This window comes from Anopheles maculipalpis, chromosome X, assembly GCF_943734695.1.
Source record: "Anopheles maculipalpis chromosome X, idAnoMacuDA_375_x, whole genome shotgun sequence".
Taxonomy (NCBI): domain Eukaryota; kingdom Metazoa; phylum Arthropoda; class Insecta; order Diptera; family Culicidae; genus Anopheles; species Anopheles maculipalpis.
The window spans coordinates 15,061,516-15,082,901 of record NC_064870.1 but is presented as its reverse complement, the minus strand read 5'-3'; the positions used below and the strand labels follow the sequence as shown (position 1 = coordinate 15,082,901).

At 36.6% G+C, this 21,386-nt stretch overlaps 2 protein-coding genes across 2 annotated transcripts; one reads left to right on the top strand and one right to left on the bottom strand.

The window, feature by feature from the left end:
- Window positions 1–3,042: 3,042 nt before the first annotated feature.
- On the top strand, window positions 3,043–16,874 carry LOC126559880 (chloride intracellular channel exc-4). The gene is made up of 6 exons (XM_050216058.1): window positions 3,043–3,114; window positions 7,848–7,949; window positions 12,591–12,755; window positions 12,826–13,068; window positions 14,952–15,062; window positions 16,775–16,874. The coding sequence occupies exons 1-6, from the start codon at window positions 3,043–3,045 to the stop codon at window positions 16,853–16,855; spliced, it is 774 nt and encodes a 257-aa protein (XP_050072015.1). The 3' UTR covers window positions 16,856–16,874.
- Window positions 16,875–19,796: 2,922 nt separating this feature from the next.
- LOC126563827 (mitochondrial coenzyme A diphosphatase NUDT8) lies at window positions 19,797–20,519 on the bottom strand. Its single transcript, XM_050220597.1, has 2 exons — window positions 20,285–20,519; window positions 19,797–20,224 (listed from the first exon to the last, which is right to left on the bottom strand). Exons 1-2 carry the CDS (start codon window positions 20,517–20,519, stop codon window positions 19,797–19,799), a joined length of 663 nt encoding a protein of 220 aa, XP_050076554.1.
- Window positions 20,520–21,386: the final 867 nt, after the last annotated feature.

Below are 21,386 nucleotides of genomic sequence, written 5' to 3'. Positions count from 1 at the left end.
TTTCCAAAAACGTCTACGTGCCGTTATCAAGTGCGAAGATTAAAGATTTGAAATAAGTTAGATGAAATACAAATTTAATACTAAGAGATGTTATTTAAAGCGATTCCGTCGAGAAATCGTGGTTTCAACAAAGTGTATCACTCCTACGATGCCACTCTGTAAAGTTTATAATATCCAACTCATGTGTCACAACTTTACCAAACATTTGTTTTATATCTGACAAAGAAAAGACTATCCAACTATCAAACTGTACATAGCAACAGAAATTCCGTTTCCATGTTAGATGTACTGTGTTAGAAAAGAATATTACGTACCTTTTAAAAATCAAATAAAAACGTGTCTTCATGCGGCGATTTGTTGAGTTCTTGTGGGTAGCGAAAATAGGCCCCGTCCCTTCAAAGTATTGGTGTGTAAATTCATGTAGAAGGCTTTTCCATTGAAGTGTATATTGTGATAATATTACTGGATCCACAACTAAAAATTAAGAAGCAACATTAATCTCCTTCACCAAGCGTAATTTGTCAGAACCTGCACCCAAGCGCAGGTGTCAGCAATTCGTGGAACTTGACCATTATTTTACCAAAATTGACAAACCCCGCACTGCGGATTTGAAGCTTTTGCTTACCAGAATGTGTGAAGTTACGTTTTCTATGGTAATGTTCAGCATAACAGTTAACACTTTCTAAAAAAGGGTAAATATTAAATAGAATATGGATGAAAACATATTATACAACGCTTTTTTTTACTACAAAGACACCGACAGTCAACGAGAAACCTCAAACAAATATCACATTTGTTGGCCACAAACGCTCCAAAACATACCGTGGAAACAAAGCAGTAATCAATAAGGGTGTCAAATTCAATATATTCTCTCAACTATATGAGAACGGGAGTTAGATTTTTTAGCAAAAAGCCACACGAGCAATCCGGCGTATCCAAGTGACTGTGCGAAAATAATTCCAGTTTATTTTGATTTTGTAATTGACAATTCCAACGTTTTGCGTCGTTGACGTAACTCTGACAGGAGAAGAATTATGTGAAGAAGAAATGCACCTGGCATGTTTTTCCGTTGGTAATAAATAATTTATCAATCAGTAAAACCGATTTGTGATGCATCATATTCGCTCTAATTTTGTATTAAATAATATTTTTCTTTAAGATAAGCGTTTTTTATTGCCGAAACTCTTTATTCGGCTATTGGAAGTACAACGCAAAAATGCAACTTCATGTGCAATTGTTCATGTTATAAAATTACAAGAAAGATAGCTATATTTATATATATTATTATATACACATAACAGAAACAATAGAAAAATAGAATCATGTACTTCAGTCTATTTATTTGAACATTCTGATTCGTAGTTAACGATGGATTTGAATGAAGGCACGAAAAATGACGCACGGCCAGCAAAATGGCCTGTCAAAATAGCTAATCAGTCATCTGATCTCCCTAAATAGCTGTGTTGGTTTGCGCCTGCAGCATGCCATTAATTGCGTGCGACTCTTGCAGCACAAAAGGTTGAAACAATTGCAGCGCGGTTCGGTTTTCTTGAGTGAGTGATTTTGTGTCTGTTTTAAAATTGCAACATAAGCAAACAACAAAGGCGCGCCCAAATACTCTCTCATTGACAGTGAATTACATTTGTTGCTTTTTTTATTGAACATGAATGTGTATTTGTGTACTGCATCTGGTACCAGTTTGTCTGGACGGCGTCGGTTTTTATTATATTTTGTTTCTGAGTTTCTCTTGTCTCGGATAATCGAGTTATAGTTAATATCCCGATTCCAACTCGTGACGAGGTTGCAACAGAGTGCAAATATTCGGATGATGACGAGCGAGTGCATTACCACATATCACAAGTGGAGGGACAAGTACGGTCCGTCGCATCTCTGGCCATCTTTCCGCGTTGATCTACGGTGTAGCCCCACTGTCCCTGAGACATGACGCGAGTGTGTTCGTGAGTGAGTCGGTGACTTTCGAAGTGAAGTGAAGAAATTGATCACGCAAGCGGAAAGTGTGCGCTGTTGGCTAAAGTGCATTTTGAGCTTGTTGAACTGGAAAAAAAACTTCCAATCCAATATATAGCGTGCGGGAATAGCAGGGAAAAAAATAGCAAATTGTTTTGCAACAGAATCCGTATGAATGTAACAGTAGGCTACTACCCGCCCCGTAGGGTGTGATGTGCAGTGTACAGATGTCTTTTTTTCTGCTCGGACCATACAATCAACGCCAAACCTTGCTATGCGAAAAAGGAACCATTCACTCTATTACATTTTGTATACAGAGTTTTGGTTCTTTTTTCGTTACAGAATCCCAAAAGCACGAATATACATCTGCTTCCCCTAGCTTAATCCAATCCTTTAGTCTATTGAAATGTTAAATTGAGTTCTTGGGAGAAAACGATCAGGAACACTTAAAGCGCGGCCGATGCAATGGCTACAAATAGCCTGGAATTTTCGACAGCTCTCGACATTTCTACTGGTTTCCCGTGTCCCTGCCTCTCGTCAGGACGCCTCGCAAGGAAATTTGGTTACCGTCAAAAAATCCAATGCTACTTGCAGTCATCGTGTCGGCCAAAGTGATTCTGGTGTACAGAGCAAAAAAAAATTGAATCTGCATCGTCTCCCTTCGTTCCATCCCTCGACGACTCTTTCTGATACCCCCCCCCCCCCCTATACACCGGACTATTCACTCTTTCGCCGCTCATTCCTAAAAATCCATCCTCAACCGCGCTGGTGAAAGCGAAAAACAGCCTTTTGAGGAGAAAGTGTGTGGAAAAAAAACAACAACAACAACAACATTGTTCCTACCGACTGCATGTTCAGCACCGTAGGACGAGCACCTTTCGGAGCAAACTTCAATCAATCAACATCTAAGTTAATCAAACATTCTCCATTCACCCCCAAAACACAACACACCTATCCGGTGTCTCTAGCAGCAAACAGCCGGGAAAGTTTTTGCCACCAGAAAAAACATAATTCGCACAGAAATCATACATCAGCAAAGCAGCAACAACCACGCAAAATAAAGCAACTACTACTATGTCGGACGAAAGCCAAGATAATGGAGCCACCCGGAATGGTTCAGTGCCAGAAATAGAGCTGATAATCAAGGTAAAATATATGTTTACTTTATGTTTCAAAGTTTAACTACTACGAGTACATTAACATTAATGGACTGGGACTTCAGAACCCAGGGTTCAAATCCCATTCGGGCTGTTTTCCCCGTAGTGTGAAGACTGACTGTCCAGCTACGTGATATCGCGGAAAGTCAAGTAAACCATTCGATGGCCGGTCGTATCCTAGTAGGTCATTAAGACAGAAGTCAGAAGAAGAAGAAGAAGAAGAAGAAGATTATGAAGAAGAAGAAGACATTAACATTATCAAAAACTGTCAACGTTTGGATCCGATGAATCGTTCTCATTGACAATAAAAAATGTAAAAATATCGTTACAAGGTTTTTTTTTTTTGGAAAGGCCTGACAATATTGCTAAACATATTAATGCAACGTGGTATCGTTACAGGGTATACATGTAATGGAACTTTAGAATACCTCAGTCTAACTTATCAAAATGAATGTTCACTGCAAGATTCTTGTGGAATTTTGCAATCATATAGGGGAATCTTATATTCAGCTGGGGGAGATTTGCAGCTCGATTATGGAACGATTATGGATTACGGAACGCAAATTTACCTGATCCTCGGAGTGTCTTGTATTCTTTTGTTCGTCTTATTGTATATTTCTAGCTTCATGTGCATCTTATTGGGTTAACGACCAGTTAGGTCTTGCCGCGGTCATCTTATGGTGTACTTTTTCATAGCACCAGTGTTGGATATGGTCTGATGGACAACGGCGAAGGTCTTCACAAGGCGGGACCGGGGTTCAAATCTCATCCGGATAGTTCCCCCGTAGTGAGGACTGTTTGTCTAACTACGTCGTAACAGCAAGTTTTGTAAAGAGCCCTTAGATGGCCGGCATGACCTAGAACGTTGTGAAATTAAGAAGTAGATTGATATGTTTAGTTCTAGACCACAACAACACCATAGGCAAAATATCTGCCACGTATAAAAATTGCTTATCTTTTCTATGTTAGGTTTGATACTTTCAGTCAGAACGACTAAATTTCGGCACAACTTTTGTATGAATCTTTTGCAGTCATGTTTACTTATTGAATTTCATTACTTGTAGTTGAATCTTCAAAAACCCGGCACCATCCAAGCGAACCTGCGTTGCTAAGACTGCACTCTCATATTGGTTGCTCTCGAAATCGTATCGTTCCTGACGACATTTCGGCGTATCTAAAGTAATCTTTCTTTCGTTTTTTTGTTTCTTTCTTCAAACCATTTATCACGCTACACCGGATCCTTTGATGACAGTTAACAGCTTTTATCTACAACAACAACAACAACAAAAACCAACAAATTGCATCACACTTTTGTTGGGCGTTCATCAATTAGCCTTTTAGGTGTGTGTAGAGTTGATTTTATCGTTATCAATCGATAGTCGACGTGAACTATTTGCAGATGGTTACGTTCCAAGGGTGTAAATACAACCGACAGATAGGATTTTTTAATGCTGAACCACCCTTGGCTCGACGGTTATGTTTGCTGACCAAATATGACATAATTTGTTGCTTTTTTTTTAATTAACGATAGAACATCAAGGCCGTGTATCATAAATGCGGCATATTTATCCCCATTAAAACTCTTTTAACTCTTTTTTCCAGACTATTCCAGAATCGTCTATTTCGTTGTTGAACGATGTTGACTCAACCGATGTTGTGTATAATTCTGGTACGGGGTGTTGCGTTTCAAATGTGTAAATGTGCCTCGTTGTCGTACTTATCGCTACTAGGCACACACTTTTTACACACATTGTGTTCGAATATTTGTTCGTTTTATGATTCATGCTTCGTGTATGGGGTAGGCCCCCTCTATTGCCCTTATTTGTTCGTACCATCGCGAGCATGCCTTAAGTACCTACCATTGCTGCTTGGAATATGCTAGGAAAGGCGAAAGGAATCTTACACATGAAACAGCCTGTCAAACGCGCATGTACATGCTCACTTTGACCATTTTCCTCGATGTAATAGGCACTTAATTCATATGTTCTTCAAATGCCGGCTCGTAAAATCGTACTCAGTGTTCGCATGCCCGAATCAAAATAGATTTATAATACATTCATATTCAATACTTCCACTGGGATCGTCTAACGGCAGGTTCCGGAGTTCTAATCCCATCGGGACCGTTCCCCCGGTAGTGAGGATTGGACTATCCAACTACGTAGTATCAGAACAAGTCTAGTGAGCCAATCCGATGGCCGGTGTGACCTTAGTAGGTCGTTAAGCTTTTGTGAATTGTTGAATCGTGTCGTAGTCCAGGCAACAGCAGTGTCTGTCTGCACACGGTAGGATTGGGGTTCAAATTCCATCCGGAGCACTCCCCCGTGGGGTAGAATCGATTATCCAACTACGGTAGTATATCTATCATTCTCGTAATCATCTATTGAATGGTATTTTTTAGCAGGTCGTTAGACCAAAAACAAGAAGATGTTTGATATATTAAATGTTAAGAACAAGTTGTCTGATTTATTTAAACTCGTGGTTCTCTACTCGTCTCCATAACAGTTTACTTTAAATAAAATCACTTTCCAAATAAATCTGTTCGAGAATCGCTTTCGCCTATTATTAGCTTTTAGCATTTTATTTTATTTAAAGTATGACGGCTTGCGCCGTATTGTGATTTTGCCTTTACTTTTAGCAAATGCATGCATTTTTGTCAACTTTTCTCTCTCTCTCTCTCTCTCTCTCTCTCTCAGAACCAAACAATAGCGGTACAATGGGCCCGTGGCCTAGCATCGTTGATGTTTCGCCATTATCTTATCTTACCACCCTCCACTTGTATTCTAAATGAATTTGTGGACAGCGTACTTTAAACATGCTTCGATGACGTTAACTACGACAAAATTAAAAAGAAGAAGAAAAGAAACGACTTACATGCCCTATAACCGAGACGAAGTATTTTTTTTTCGTTCTTCTGCATTGCCGTTATTGTAAGTTTCGTACTGAAACAACTGAAACGTGCTGATTGTCCAAGATTTTCTCAGCTGATGTGAAGAAGAACTGATCACTGAAGCTTAACTAAACTGTTGAAACATCCAGAAAATGATTCGTATGAAAGTGAAGTTGAATTGATTAAATATCTTGCTTTCTTGGGATACTATCGGCATCTATTGCCGTGCGTCGTACAAAATTACTCATCTGTCATTAATAGTATGTCGGATGTTGGCGTCGTTTGTGGGGAGAAAAAGGCTGGCAATTGTGCGAGAGGAGGTGGTTGAACGTAGTGGCAACAAAAGGAGAAAAAAACGTAAGAATAGCAGCGCGACCTTACTGGCTGATGATGTCATCTGTCTCGTCGAACGTTTTTCCAATGGTTGAACATTTTTTTCCGTTCTTTTTTTCTTTTTACACATCACACGCTTTGCTTAGCAATAGTTAGCTATTTCACCGTTCTATAGGTGTTGGGTAAAGCTTTTCGAAAAGAAGGTACGTGACAAGCCACGATCTGTTGCTCCCGTTCATGCGCGCATTCCAAACTTTGCTCCAGGGGCAGTAGAAATCATTGAAGAGGCAGCTCACGTCAAGTCGAAAAAAAAAAGATGAACGTTGACGGTTGTACCTTTTTCCTATCGATGTTTCATTGTTTCCATATATTTTGCTCTACACCTTTGTGGTGTAACTTTTTTAAACCATGCGAACTGGCCATTACATGGGAGACCTTCATTAAAAGTGGTAATTGACACGTGTACATTTCTATTTGCTCCGTGTTGGACGAAGCTGTGTTATCGTTGGTGGTAGCGCTTGTTTTTTTTTTGTCCACAATCGATACAGCAGGTGCTCGGTCGGTTCTCACGTAACAGAACGGTGAGAATATAATCAATTTTCCAATAGTTCCAACACGATGCCCCTTGTGCTACTTGATAACGTGATGGCTCCGGATTGCCCTTAGAATGGCGCTATTTTATAGAATGCATTACACGGGGCACGTATATACATATGTGAAGAAGATTTGGAGATCTGGTAGATATTTGGACAAACTATCATCAATTGTTTTTTTAAGGAATCAACACTTCTTAAAAATATTTTTATGTACTAATCTTAGGTAGCAGTAAAATTGGAACTTTGATTTTTCTTTAGAATCGATTAAAATAACGTCTATTAGTACTATACTTACATTTCGATTAATTTATTTCAAATCTTTCACCGTAGCACTTTCGATAACGGCCGGTATACGCTTTTGGAAAACATTGCAGAGGCCGCACGCAAAATTCAAATGTTTGACGTCGCGCAACTTTCAAATCTGGAGACTCTCTGGGGGGACGCAATCTGGGCACTCGAATAAGTGTATTACTACTACGATGTCACCTACTATTAGGTGGTTCTACTAGTTCGACTAACTCAGCAGAACGAGTACTCTAAAAGCCAGGACAAACAAACATTGCATCTGGCATTTTTGAAGCTTTGACAAAAATTAAGTGACCTCAAATACTTGTTAAATGTACTAGCTGCAACATAGTTATCTAATTCTTAATTCTAAACTCTTTGCGAGAATATATCAAAGTTTGGTAGTGGAATTCAGCTTCTTGGGAACCTCCATTACGATTCCGTTAATGTTATGTACTATCAACAATCCTCTTAGCGTTGCTTGGACCGGCAACTAGAGGTCAATTGTCCTATTTTCTACAATAACTCTTTGCTAACTTTAATATTAAACTCACTACTCGGCAATATAATTATTCAAATGCTAGTAATGTATGTTTTCTTTTCCATTTTTTTATTTTCCAGGCATCCACAATCGATGGAAGAAGAAAGGGAGCCTGTCTATTTTGTCAGGAATATTTCATGGATCTTTATTTGTTGGCGGAGCTTAAGACAATCAGCCTTAAGGTACAGTATTGGGGCGAACCTGCATGAAGTGCGTTGACCGCGGTGCGGGTAAAAACACGCCTGCCTTCTTTACTCCTTCGTGCACAGAGGGTTGCTTCCTCCTATGTTTCAGTGTTGAACTTTACATTTTGGATTTGTTTAGTTTATAGAGGCTTTGAGTTTTTAACACTAGAACCGCCGGACTTTTCAATCTTCTAGACTAGAACCGCCATATCCCATTGTCCCATTCGTTATGAAAACATATTTTTACATGTCTATTATTACCTTAGGGTTTCTTGTGGTAAAATAATGCATAAACATCGTAATTAGGTGTAATAAAGCTTAGTTAGAAATTCAATCAATGATCAAAAAATCGAATTGAGATCACATCAACCGCATATTAAGGATATCATGATCAGTTTTTTTTACAGTAATATAAAATTATAGGGATTTTAGTGATAAACGCTTATAATTATTCCTTACAGAGATGTACTACAGTAAATCTAGGCTTAGAACTATAAATTGTTCAAACAATCATGTGATAAGTAGGGTTTTTATGATAAAGTAAATGGTAAATAAATGGCTGTAAATGGCCAAACGAAGAGGATAAAGCTTCTAAAGCAAAAGGAGCGCCTAGATGAATTATTCATAACATCTATAACACATCTTTAGGTTTCAAAATATTACATTGTTTCATCAGAACCTGGCTCACATAAAACGCATACGTACGAAACACTTTTAGTACATTTTTTATATACTGGTCTATTGCATGTGAATTGCAACGAATGCCGTTAGCACATTTGCGCTCGTGACAAGACATTTGAACCTGGCAGCGCCGACGAGAACCTCCAGCACCTAACATAGACAAGTTAGCGTTGGCGCTCTTATTTTCAGCGTACTCTTTGGCAAGTTCTTTGCCTAACTTGAAATCGAAAATCGTCTAGATATCTTTTCTTTTGTTAGTTCTTTGTACAAGGCCCAAGCATTGATTGCCGCCAAACCCAGACTATTAAAATTTGAATAAATAGGTCACCTTCTACTAGCACTTTCCACGGAGTACTTTCTACACATTTGGTCAACTACATCCACTCCGTAGTTGATAGAGTAGTATAAAGACACTGTTTCAGGCTTTGATCTTCTATGTCCTAAGTGCATCAGGCAAACTAGTTGGTGCACGGGTGTTGGGAGAGCATACACAGCGACCGTGAAACGTGTAGGCTACTTATTTGAATCTTTAGATTGTGCGATAGGGGCACTCCGACGAACCAGTGTTACCAATAAAATTGCGGTAGAGTGTACAAAAATGGCGATAAACTAGCCGATTGATGATAGCGAAAAAAAAGTGCAGTTTTTATTGTTCTATTCATATTGACATGCATTGTCACGAAAACGCGTACACACCAGTGCTACCAGACTTGCAGATGCACATCCGTCACTCGTTCACAGCAGGGATACCAGCCATCTCAACGTATTTTGCCTATGGGACATAAATGTCCCGTATGGGCGTTCTAGATTGGAAATGATTTTTTAAAAGTACCATTAAAAAAAGGGATACACATTTTTTTATTGGCGCATTTGAAATATTGTTAAAAATAAATAAAAGTCAGAAAATTTCAATAGGTTGTCACGATGGCAAGCGGAATAACACACCTTTTTCGAGTGCGATGGAGCAAAACAGTCCCATCGGCGGTTCTAGTGTTAAGACATCATTCGCTTCTTTACGGTATTTGTTCAGCTATGCTTAGTGGCTTATTGTACTGTGATGAAGAAAGAGGGTTGTCCATTTATGTTGTATTTTTTCTGTATTTCGTATGTCTTTGTGTTTATTTCGTTGTTATGTCTAAGTTTCTATGTTGTTTTGTCTATAAATCTTATAGAAGCATTGTTTTGGTAGATGCATATCTCCTTGGGTTTGTTTTGCCTTATTTTGCCTTATCTTATCGTACGGTATGGATATATAAATATTTCAACAAATATGAATCATCTAGAATGAATAAAAACTATAGAAAAATTAAATAATGACGATACGGCGTAAAGCCGTCATATTAAAATGAATAATAATAAATTAATCAACTAAAGCTGTGAACAAATGGATTGTAACATCTACATGCTGCATTGCGCCTACCTTATGTTGTCGATTTTTAGAGCAAGTTTAGCCAAACAGGCGAGTAAAACGCTCATCATTTATATGGAAGACCCATCCGCATACATGCGGAAATGGATTTAGTTTAAATATAAATAATATCTAAAACAACAATAACATCCTACATTCCTTTTATTTGTTCGTGTACCTACTGGCATTGACGCATTACACCACACTCTATAAATTGCGAATGATGTAATCGTGAACAGCAATACATTCCTTACGCAAAAACTCCGTTAGCTTCGAGCAGACTCGGTGGTGATCCAAAGGTGTTCGATTTGTTTTTGTATACCTAACTATTTTGCGTCTACAATGAACCGCCGAGGGCTTAGGGAAGCCAAGATATAAAGCGTTAGCAAATGTAAATAACCGTTCGGCAGTACAAACAGCAAATAATAGTTCTGTCCGTCTTATTGGTCGAATCAACAAATCCGTTGAAAACAAACAAATAAAACCACCCCAATCGGTAGCCACCCTATCGTGATGGTGTGTAAAAGGCTGGAGATCATTTGAACGATCAAAAGCCATGGTTGAATACACACTGCGCACACTGTCTTAAAAAAGTAACAGTCAACCAAAAAAAAAAAAAAGTCTATAACGAAACGGAAAACAAAAATACTCGCACGCACATCGAATGCTACACATTTCATTTTCATGCTTACGGTACCGCATCTGCGTGTCTGAAGTCCTAGGCCGTTTTCGTTTTCCTTGCCAATGTCTTACAGAGTTATTTTACGTACCCGCCTTTATGTTTTCTTTTTTTGTGGTAAACAATAGTGATGTATGTAGTGTAAAGTTAGTAACCGACTTACGCGGTACTCGAGCTACGCGGATTTGAAAATTTGACTTTACTGAGGGTTCATTGTGCAGATTTAATTATTGAGTGGAAAAATTGATTCTGTTGAAAAGATTTGAAAAGTTTATTCAGTTGAAAAATGCCAAAATGTTAGATGAAATCAAAATTAACTCCACTAGAAAATTAAAATAATTACTTTTTTTATTCATATACAGGATGGTCAGGCCGTATTGTTAAGCAAAATAATTATAAAACATGAACAAATTCTACAAATTTTTCAAACTTACGATGAAATGTGATGTTCGTTAAAAAAATGTAATTTCGTAATTCTTATATATTCTTATTATCGTATATGTAAATGTAATTCTTTTTATATTTACGCAGACAGATATACACATAAATTAACGTATTAACCAAGATAATGTGGGACAATATGACGTCGTGCCGTCGTACTTAATACTAAATAAATAAACGATGAGCAATATTAGAGATACGCGGATTTCTCCAGTCCCCATTATCCGCGTATGTCGGGAAGTGACTGTACTATTATTCACTTATATAACACATTAGTAAAGCCTCTGTCGACGCGCACAATAAGATAATTTTTTAATAAGTGTGATTATTAGGCTACCTAGGATAATTAGCAAAACTAAAAATAATGCTAAAATTTGTAATCGTATCCTCGCCTGTTAACTTTTAAGTTATGGATATTGGCTATAGAGAGGCAAGCATAGTTTAATTTAATTTAAAATGACTCCACTATCGATCTTAAAACTATTTCAACACATGTTTGTACGAGTTATTTGATTTTGAAGATAGTTTGCAGCGAAATTGTTACTCACTTTCGAGCTGTGACATGTTTTAACGACCTACTAGCTCACGCTTGCCATCTAATGGCTTTACTAGACGTACAAAACCCTCCGACAAACTGCTTATCTGTGAGTGAATTGCGAGTAAAACTTCATCGCTTAACAACAGGTTAACAGCAGTAATAGGTACGCGGTTTTTAGAGTGTGTGCGTGAAGTTCATTTGAGCTTTTATTCATTGAGGTATCATTTTTTCCCCTTCCACGATTTCTTTCTGTACACACAGCAGCGAATAAATCTTCAATGATGTCACACAGGAAAAAATACAAATTATCACTTCGTTTCGTTACACACATTTATTGCAATACTTACACAACAAATAATGATTTTACTATATTTTGGAAATTGCGTAAAACGTAACGTAAAACACACAACAAACGGTCTTTCCCTTCTTCATGAATGAATCAAAAACTTCGAGTAAATTTCAGCGAAAAATTGTTACGGTAACATTTATGCGACACGTTATCCTGTAATTATTAAACTGGCTTAAACCAAATTTTGTCGTCGAAAATTTCGCTCTCACACACTTGCATGCACTGAACCAAACACTTGAGCACTGACACCAGGTGATGATGCAGTAAACATAGCCGTGCTTGCTTTGATGGCATGACGAAGAACGAAAAACAAACATTCGTTTGTTTTAGCCTTGTGGCTATACGAAAATCAACGCACACCGCTACAAAAAAGTTGCTTTCGAGTTCTTTTTGACCAAAATTCATCCATTAATGAACGCTTTGTCGAAGGGGGTAATACATGCAATTGCTAAATGAACAATTTATCTTGGTATTCATCATAGTTGGTCTGTCCGAATTGCTAAGTTAACCCGATTAAGCCTCAAACATATCCTTACTTACAGGTTACGACCGTGTGCATGCAGAAACCTCCACCAGATTTTCGCACCAACTTCGAGGCCACACATCCTCCGATTCTCATAGACAATGGGCTCGCGATACTCGAGAATGAGAAGATAGAGCGACATATCATGAAATCAGTACCTGGTGGATACAATCTTTTCGTGCAGGTAAAAAAATCATAATATTTTAATTGAAAAAAGTAGAAGTTAAATAATTTTCTTCTCTCTCTTCTCACAGGATAAAGAGGTGGCTACGTTGATAGAAAATTTATATTCGAAGCTAAAGCTGATGCTGGTGAAAAAGGACGAGAACAAGAACAACGCACTTTTGGTTCATTTGAAAAAAATCAACGACCATTTGGCGGCTAGAGGTACTCGCTTCCTCACTGGAGATACAATGTGCTGCTTCGACTGTGAGCTGATGCCGCGGCTGCAGCATATCAGAGTGGCAGGGAAATATTTTGTCGACTTCGATATTCCGGTTAGTACATACCGAAGACTTGTCTTTCAGCAAACTTCTCTCATTAAGGCGTACATAAACAGTGCTGAATGTTCGCAATCGTTTACAGTGGATACATTTTTTTCGTTAGCTATAGATTACGGTTCCACTGTAATTGCGAATGGCCGCTTCGAACAAACATTTAATTTTGGCATGGAGGAAGCTGGATAATGCTTTGCTTCGATCTAGTTGAGCCGAAATTCGATTGGTGTATCTTGGGTATACATAACTCCCAACGTTGTTGCAATCCATGTTTTTTGCAGATGTTTTAATAGCTGGAATCGCGAAAGATTTAACAAATTTTAACCGTCGTCGTTAAATGTCCATTTGCGTTAAATCAATTTCAAAACAAAATCACAAACAAAATCTAGTATTCGTTTCTGATAAAATGGACAATGGTTTAACAGCATACGACTAGCCGTTAACACACATGTCAAACACGTGAAAAAAAATTCGAATAGTCGTATAAATGATGGTTAATTTGTATCGCATACGCTTCTCAGAACCTACCGTTAAAATTAACGAATGAAAGGATTTAATAATCTTCAATCGAATTATTCATTTGAATGGTATGAAAAACATTCCAGTCGAAGTTTTTGTTGTACTTTTTAGCATAAAAAATGTACATTTTAAATCATTTCCACACTTAAATTTCACACACGAATCATTCCAGTTTTGTTATCAATATGTTTTTTTTTGCTTTACCCACAATGTCGAACAAATTTGTGGGTATGAAAATTATGCTTTAATGATGTCCCTGACTGTCGAATCTCGTGTGGGGTATCGACCAGCTCTTCTAAATTCTAGGATGGTTCTTAGAGGATCGTCTTGCTGTCTAATGTTGGTCGAAGTTTAACACAACTCTACCCAAGTTATCTGTAGATCCTCGCCATCGATTCTCTTTACTTGACTTTACTTAACTCCTACAACAATCCCAAGTGATAGAGAATTTAATTACACGTTACAACTAAAGCGGGCAACGAGAAATAATCGCTTATTGTCTTGCAGTATGTTCTTCGATGAAAAGTGTTCTCCTCAGTACATTTTCTATCTCATCATTTAAGTCATAAACGTAATTGTTGATGCGATTTTCTACAATAGTTGCAGTAATATATTCCCTAGCCTCTCAGATCTCATCTAGGTCGTGGTAGGGTACTGGGAATTTTGACAATTTAACAATGCCCTCCAATAACGTGGAGTTTGAATCTTCATACGCCCCACACGAGGCTATAGCTACATACCTTGGAAGCGTGACTAATGCGAAGTTATTAAACCTAAACCTCGCCCGATTAGAATGAACGCACGATCTCATGAGATGCCGTGGAACCAAGGTTTCAAGGTTACTTGGAGAGCGAGCGAACAAAAAAACCTCCCGAGCTCATCGATTTTATATCTTCGATTCTTAAATTTTTCGAATATTTGGAACAATTTATCAGTGAGCTGAGCACACACTGAAATACATGTATTTGACAGTAGAAATTTTGCTCGACGTGTAAACGGCTGTGTTTCGTTGAACCATTGTGAATACAACGTTTTCGCAATGCAACGTCGAGCGGTCTGTAAAACGAATATGGTTAATTTTTAACCACCGTTAACTTTTTCACAAACGTCGTACGCGATTCCAGCTAGTGTTTGCTCTAGGTGCATTAGATAAGTATTTATTATGATATGCCGGCCGCTGTTTGTTCAAATCTGAATACGTTTATTCCTTTTCAATACTGTTACCTTAATTCATATCACTTCAATTAAATACTACCTTCTCAACCTAACAATTAATAATATGATATCAGTAATAATTGCTTATGGTAATTTTCTGTAACTTGGTATATTTATATACAATTCATGATGTATGTTTTTTTTTGCAGAAACATTTAACTGCGTTGTGGCGATACATGTATCATATGTATCAGCTTGATGCATTCACGCAGTCGTGTCCCGCCGATCAAGATATCATCAATCACTACAAACTCCAGCAGGTATGCGCCTTCGTAATGTGCATGTCACATTCGAAAAGTATTCAGTTTTTAATACTCAATAATAACTCTTCAAACTCACGTAATTAACATATTTCTAAAGCGCTAACTACTGTTGAAAAGTTTTAAAAATCAATACCATTTAAAACTCATTCGTGTAGACTTTACTGCCAAACATTGAGAAGCCGCATCTATGAGTCGCATAGAATGCATTTGTCTGTGAACACAAAATAATTTCGAAATCCAATATTTCTATAAATATCAATAGTCATTGTCGATGTAAATTTTAAAGAAAAAATCAATAACTCTGTTTTCTTTGCCTTGTTTTTGTTACTTTGTTCATTTGTTGTTATACCCTTTGGACATCGCACCCGCTTTCCATCCATCCATATGATATATCTTTGTCATTCGATAATTGTTACACCGATGCATAACATATTTTGGATGTGATTAACATCCGTTCGCTTGTACTCCAATCGGCCTGTTTGATGTAGGCAAAAGGTGATATTAAGGTACGTTTTGTAAGATTTATAACGTGTCATTTATTATATCCCTGTGGCTGGTTGTTGTATACCATTTGTATTTCTTTCACGTTCCAATCATCACTTGTGCTAATGCGAATTTCAGTTGAATTGCTTTTTGCACCATATCTAACTGCCTGGTACTGACACTTCTAATATTCGTTCGCTTTTGTAGATTAATAAACAATGTATGTAGTTATGTTTTATTATATCGGTAATTTATTTGCGTTCCTATCTGTTGTACTACCTAGACATGTTTGGGGTTCGTTTCATATAGAGTCACTGTTTTAGTTTTTGGCGGTTCGAAAACACTTATTGATAACAATTATTTTGGTAGGAAGTGGTATCATATTGGTTGTTAAACTATCGAAGAATGTTTGAACATACTTGGTGTAGCAAACCATGCAAACATTGATTTTGCCCCAACGTTGCTCCTGTTTTTGGCAGGCTGTGTTCCAATTTTGAGTGATTTTTAGGTTTCGAAACACCATAAAATGTGCAAATCATTAAAGAAAAACATGTTTAAATCTCTTTTCAAGTCTTGCTTAGCTCCCAATGTGTTGACCCAAAGCGGTTTTTTGTTGCACATTTTTGTATCAAACGGCCAATGATACAAAAATGTGCAATGTATCAAACAACGTCTCTTGAAAATTCCTCTGAAATGATACAAGAAGAAGACCTGCACCTATTTTCAACAGCTTTAAAAACAAACAATAAAATATTTATCGGGGTTTTTCAAATCTAAATTAGCTTTGAAGAAACTTATTTTATCGATGAAAAAAATTGCACGAAAGTTCGCGAACGGTGCACGAATATTTCGATATTTCGGTAAATAACCATCTAAATGTGCCCAAATGTGTCGTATTAGACGAATAAACATTATTGTGTATCTTAAGAAGTAGTTAAAATAATATTTCTTTTACCTGTTTTTTTATAAATATGCATGTTTTGCTAACCAGCCGAAAACTAGTACAGTTACCCTATCTTTTTCCTGTAGCATCTCGTTACCAATTCGACAACAATTGTAAATTAAATTAAGGGTTTTCACAAACCAAACCGCTACCAGACGCAACGAATTGCTAGATTAATTAAATGTTGCTTAGCAATTCCTCATTCTTATGTTAGTTCTGTGCATGCATGTATGTGTTTGCGCTATTGGTTGAATAATAATAATTGTTTACATATTCGTTCCAGATGTTGAAAATGAAAAAGCACGAAGAACTGGAGACTCCAACATTCACCACATCGATCCCCGTTGATTTGAATGAACACTAGGAGAGAAAATAGATAGCAGCAGAAAATAAATGAAACAAAAGTTTGTAGAATGGAAATAGATAGGATGACATAGGCATTATAAATAGTTTTAGACGATTGTTTCCAAAGTCTAATATCTATAACAATGCGCTTTGTGGAAACAATTTGAACTGTAATGTCTCAAAAGCGAACTATCTGTACTATTCATCACGACCTTTATTCTTGTTTTCTCTACACAATCAATGCATACATGGACAAACCATGTTTCCGAGAACGGGAAATTGATTGGAATTCAGCTTATATATATATGCTTTTATATAATTCTTTGTCTGAATATCACTTTCAGTATTTCATGGAATCAAACTGAAAATCAAATTCAAATTTAAGTCGCTTACATATTTTCACTTATGCAAAAAAAATGTAGTAAATAGAAATGGAACAAGGTGTCAGCAACAATTTTGCAAAGTATCTTTCACCGTTACGATGAATCACATAAATATCTGTGCAATCCTAGAAAGAAAAAAAAAACGAACTAGCTGCAATAAAATTATAAAGTAATAGGAAAACATAGTTTCACAACAAATCCAGTTTTCTTTAACTAAAGGACAAACCGTACCAGCACTTGCATCAATATAACAGGAAATATATGTTTTTATTGGTCTAGGCTTTATACACTTTTACTAGAATTGATGAGAGTTTGATTAAAAACCTACTTCGCTGAAGACATTGTAATTGTCTTCAAATCCATTTACTTTTATTTTTTAATTGGAAACTTTGGAACAGGCACGATTCGTGATCTATGTATATTCTGCATCTTATGCATATCATTATCCCGTATGGACACAATTCAGTCTGTCTAGAAGAGAGCCGTTTGTTTGATTTTTTCTTTGCAGTGTAAAAGAGGGGACAGGAGACAAATATTTTTAGTAATACATCGGCGGTATCGGTGCGTCGACGAAAAGTGCCTGTTGCAATTTTCTGTTTTTAATGGTAATTTTAACGATTCTTTTCCATTATGTTTATTGGCATCGAATAATATCTAAAAAAAAAAAAATAAATCATGAAAAAGTTGTATAGACTTTTAATTTTTATGTTTGTTTTTTTTTCTCACCAGATTACAGTAGACTTAAAATGCAACGATGTTAACAGTATGTTTAGTATTAATAACATGAGAAAGTTTTTGTTGATCTAATATACACTGTTTCATAAAATTGCCCGAACAGCAAATGCAAGGATACAAAATAATTGATAAAACATATGTTTTATTTATTCCACAAAGTAGTACAATGCGTTCTCATCATCAAGCAACATCAATTAGCAACAAAAAAACCTTTTATCTATTGATAAAAAAATTGCCAAAAATTGCCCGTACAACGAACAAACAATATGTCGCTCCCGAATTTTCAAGTTAATACTCCGTATGTCACCATTTAGCTACAATAACAATCTGCAAACACCTTATCATCATGGAAAACAATATTTAAAGTATTTATTTATAATTAATTATGACGGTCCAGTGTCGTATTTAAAGTACTTTAAAAGAAATTTTCTCCCATTATTGCTTGAGAAACTCTTTTCAGATAGTTTTTATTCTGGATCAGGGGGTTTACAATTTTTTCGCTCAAAATGATTCCACATATTCTCAATAGGATTGAAGTGTAGAGACTGGAGGCGGATGCGTAAGCATTGTTTCGACGATGTACAGCAACCATTCCTAGATAAACTCAGAAGAATGCCTTGGATTATTATCTTAGACAAGCAGCAAATTTTATATATGGCTCAGTATTACAGCGATTGCTTTCAAGTTATTTTGCAGAATGTCCTAATGCTTGATTCGTTCCATTGCAGAATCAATGATCGTCAAGTTTTCGGTACCATTTGCACTAAAGGCACCCCAAACCATAACACGAACACCACCATGCTTTACGGTCGGCCGACAATTTTTTGGATTCGATTGAGTATTTGGTACACTCTCACCAGTCTGTCTGGTCTGTATGGCCAAACCCGAAAATATTAAATTTGCTTTCGTCCGTGTTTATGACGATCTGCCTCAACTCGTCCAGTTTGACCAAGTAGTTTAGGGTATACTCTAACCGCTCTTACCGGCTTCTTTCATGCAAAGTAGTCTCAATGTCCTTCTGAATGGACAACATTCTGTATTATTTGCGAACTGTCTTTTATATTTGTGTACAGTATCAGGCTGTCTACAAGCTTGGAGGTGCTAAAATTAGGATTTTGTTTGATTTCCCGCTGAATGATGCGTTTGTGAAGTATGGTGAGCTTAATTTTGCTGCCTTTTATGGGGAGGAGTCTACAGGGATTTTGTCTTGTAGAAGGTATGAACCGAAAATTTTGTACCAAAGTAATTTTTTTCAACTTTTTGCCTTCATTCCTCAAATCAATAATCAGTTCACGAATTTTAACCAGCATATTGATTGTGAATCGGCCATTATTCTAGAGAAAACACTTACAATATAAAAAAAATACTTGGCAAGACAAGAAATCGCATCGTTTACTTTTTTTCAAAGAAAACACTCAGTAAAGCATTTTAGTATCACTTTTGCCACGTGTGATCCGACCTTGAAAAAATGACGACGATTAAAAAAATGTTATTATCATAATAAACTTTTGGAAAATTAATCACTGTACGGACTATGTTTTGGCACAGATTTCATGTTTTTTGTTGTTGTAGTAAAAACAGTTTTTGGCTAAATATTCGATGAACTTTATGTCATTAAAAGTGCTTACTTACAAAAAATGACTAATTTTAGCTCTGATTGCATGAAATGTAGAAACAATGTTAAGTTTTTTAAATCTTTTGTTGAAAGGATTCTTTTCATTCGCCTACACTGTAAGGGTAATTTTTTGATACAGTGAACATGTTTATGTTATAATGAAAGTTTACATTTTTCTTATTTTTTTACTGAATTTCCCAAATTTACAAAGTTATCTTTATTTTCCACTATTTCTTTTTAGCTTCGTATTTCTTTATAAATGGTAATCGTGCACTATAAACTCCCGGCATTATTGCTGTAAGAAACAAATGAGTAATGATTGCCGTAATTCCCCATACCGTATCATCTCCATTTTGGAATACGGGCATGGAGTAATTGCCACGATATTGTGTATGTTTTCTATGCTCAGCACACGCAAGCAGCTCGACAGGCACTGTAAACACTTTGGCAACTTCATCGCAACTTGGATTTAGTTTGTCCATAGAGAAATTTATAATATTGCCTACAATCGGCGTAATAGAAGGTCCAAAGTACGGAATGATGGTATTTCCACGGCCCCAAACATTGACGGAATTCTTCGATAAGCCTGTTTCCTCCTCGAATTCTCGTAACGCGCAGTCTTCGCTGCTAGAATCTTGTACATCGATAATGCCACCTGTAACAGATATATGCAAGTTAAATGTGTGTCTGAACAAATTCATTTTATGATTCATACCAGGAAAGGAAACTTGTGCTCGGTGGCTTCGCAATTTACTAGACCGGAGAGTGTAAAGTAAATTAATTCTATCATCTACAAGGCAGAGGGGAATTAAAATCGCTGCTTTTTTCTTCACTGTTTCTTTGTTTAAACGTAGTTTTGGAAGTGATTGAAATTGAACAATTATTTCTCGTTGTTGGGCAACGTTTGTTAGCAAACCAGGATGCAACAACTCGGTTACATTTTTTAACATCCTACGTAGCGGAGTAAAGTCGAATCTGCGAATCGAATAATCTATTCGAAAAAAATAAAATTATTTGTTAATTTTTTGTTTTGGAGTATATGTACGGATGTATATAATATACAGCTCAAATTTTCTTTATTTTACTCTTGGTTCAATAAAAACGATGGGCAAGTTTGAAAATCCACACAAAAATAAAACAATCTAAAGAAAAAGAAAGGATAGCATGAGGCTGCCAGATTACATAGTAAATTATTGTAAATTAAATATTCCAAGAAGATTGTCCATACATAATATACATGTGAGAAGAGAGGCTCAAAACGTAAGACTGGTTGTTGTGTTCATCTTTAACCGACTTAAAAAATAAACTTTAGCAAGAAGAATTGAGACTGATTGTGTTGGCTTTGCTTCAAACTATTAATTGACATCCCACAAATATACCAAAAGTTATGCTACATGGTAATATACTAATGTGAGTGTACATTAGTGCAGCCTTGATAAATCTATTCACAAACTCAACAAATTAATATCTCGTAACTTTTAAAACTTATTTACATTTTGATGAGATGGCTCGATGGTCTTTTATATAACTGCCGTAGCGTTTATGTCAACATAAGATCATCTGATTTGTGACGTTAATTGACAGCCTCAGACTTTCTGAGGGAGTTGACTAGTGATGGCGGATTCAGGATTCGGATGAATCATCGATCCCTAGAAACATTCAAATCGGATTGGATGCTAATAGAAGGATTAGATACGATACGTTTTTCATTGCAATTCGATCCGATGAGATTTCATTGGGTTTGAATCTCGATGGGATCCCATTGAGATTCGATTGGTGGAATGCATGAATTAGATGCCACTGTAGCTCTACAAAAA

What these genes read in the sequence shown, in the direction of transcription:
- LOC126563827 (XM_050220597.1), bottom strand. Translation starts at nt 20,519, where the DNA reads ATGTTAAAAAATGTAACCGAGTTGTTGCATCCTGGTTTGCTAACAAAC. An exon ending in AGCACAAGTTTCCTTTCCTG is followed by an intron (nt 20,225 to 20,284) that starts GTATGAATCATA and finishes TATCTGTTACAG; the next exon opens with GTGGCATTATCGATGTACAA.
- LOC126559880 (XM_050216058.1), top strand. Translation starts at nt 3,043, where the DNA reads ATGTCGGACGAAAGCCAAGATAATGGAGCCACCCGGAATGGTTCAGTG. An exon ending in AAATAGAGCTGATAATCAAG is followed by an intron (nt 3,115 to 7,847) that starts GTAAAATATATG and finishes TTTATTTTCCAG; the next exon opens with GCATCCACAATCGATGGAAG. An exon ending in GATACAATCTTTTCGTGCAG is followed by an intron (nt 12,756 to 12,825) that starts GTAAAAAAATCA and finishes CTCTTCTCACAG; the next exon opens with GATAAAGAGGTGGCTACGTT.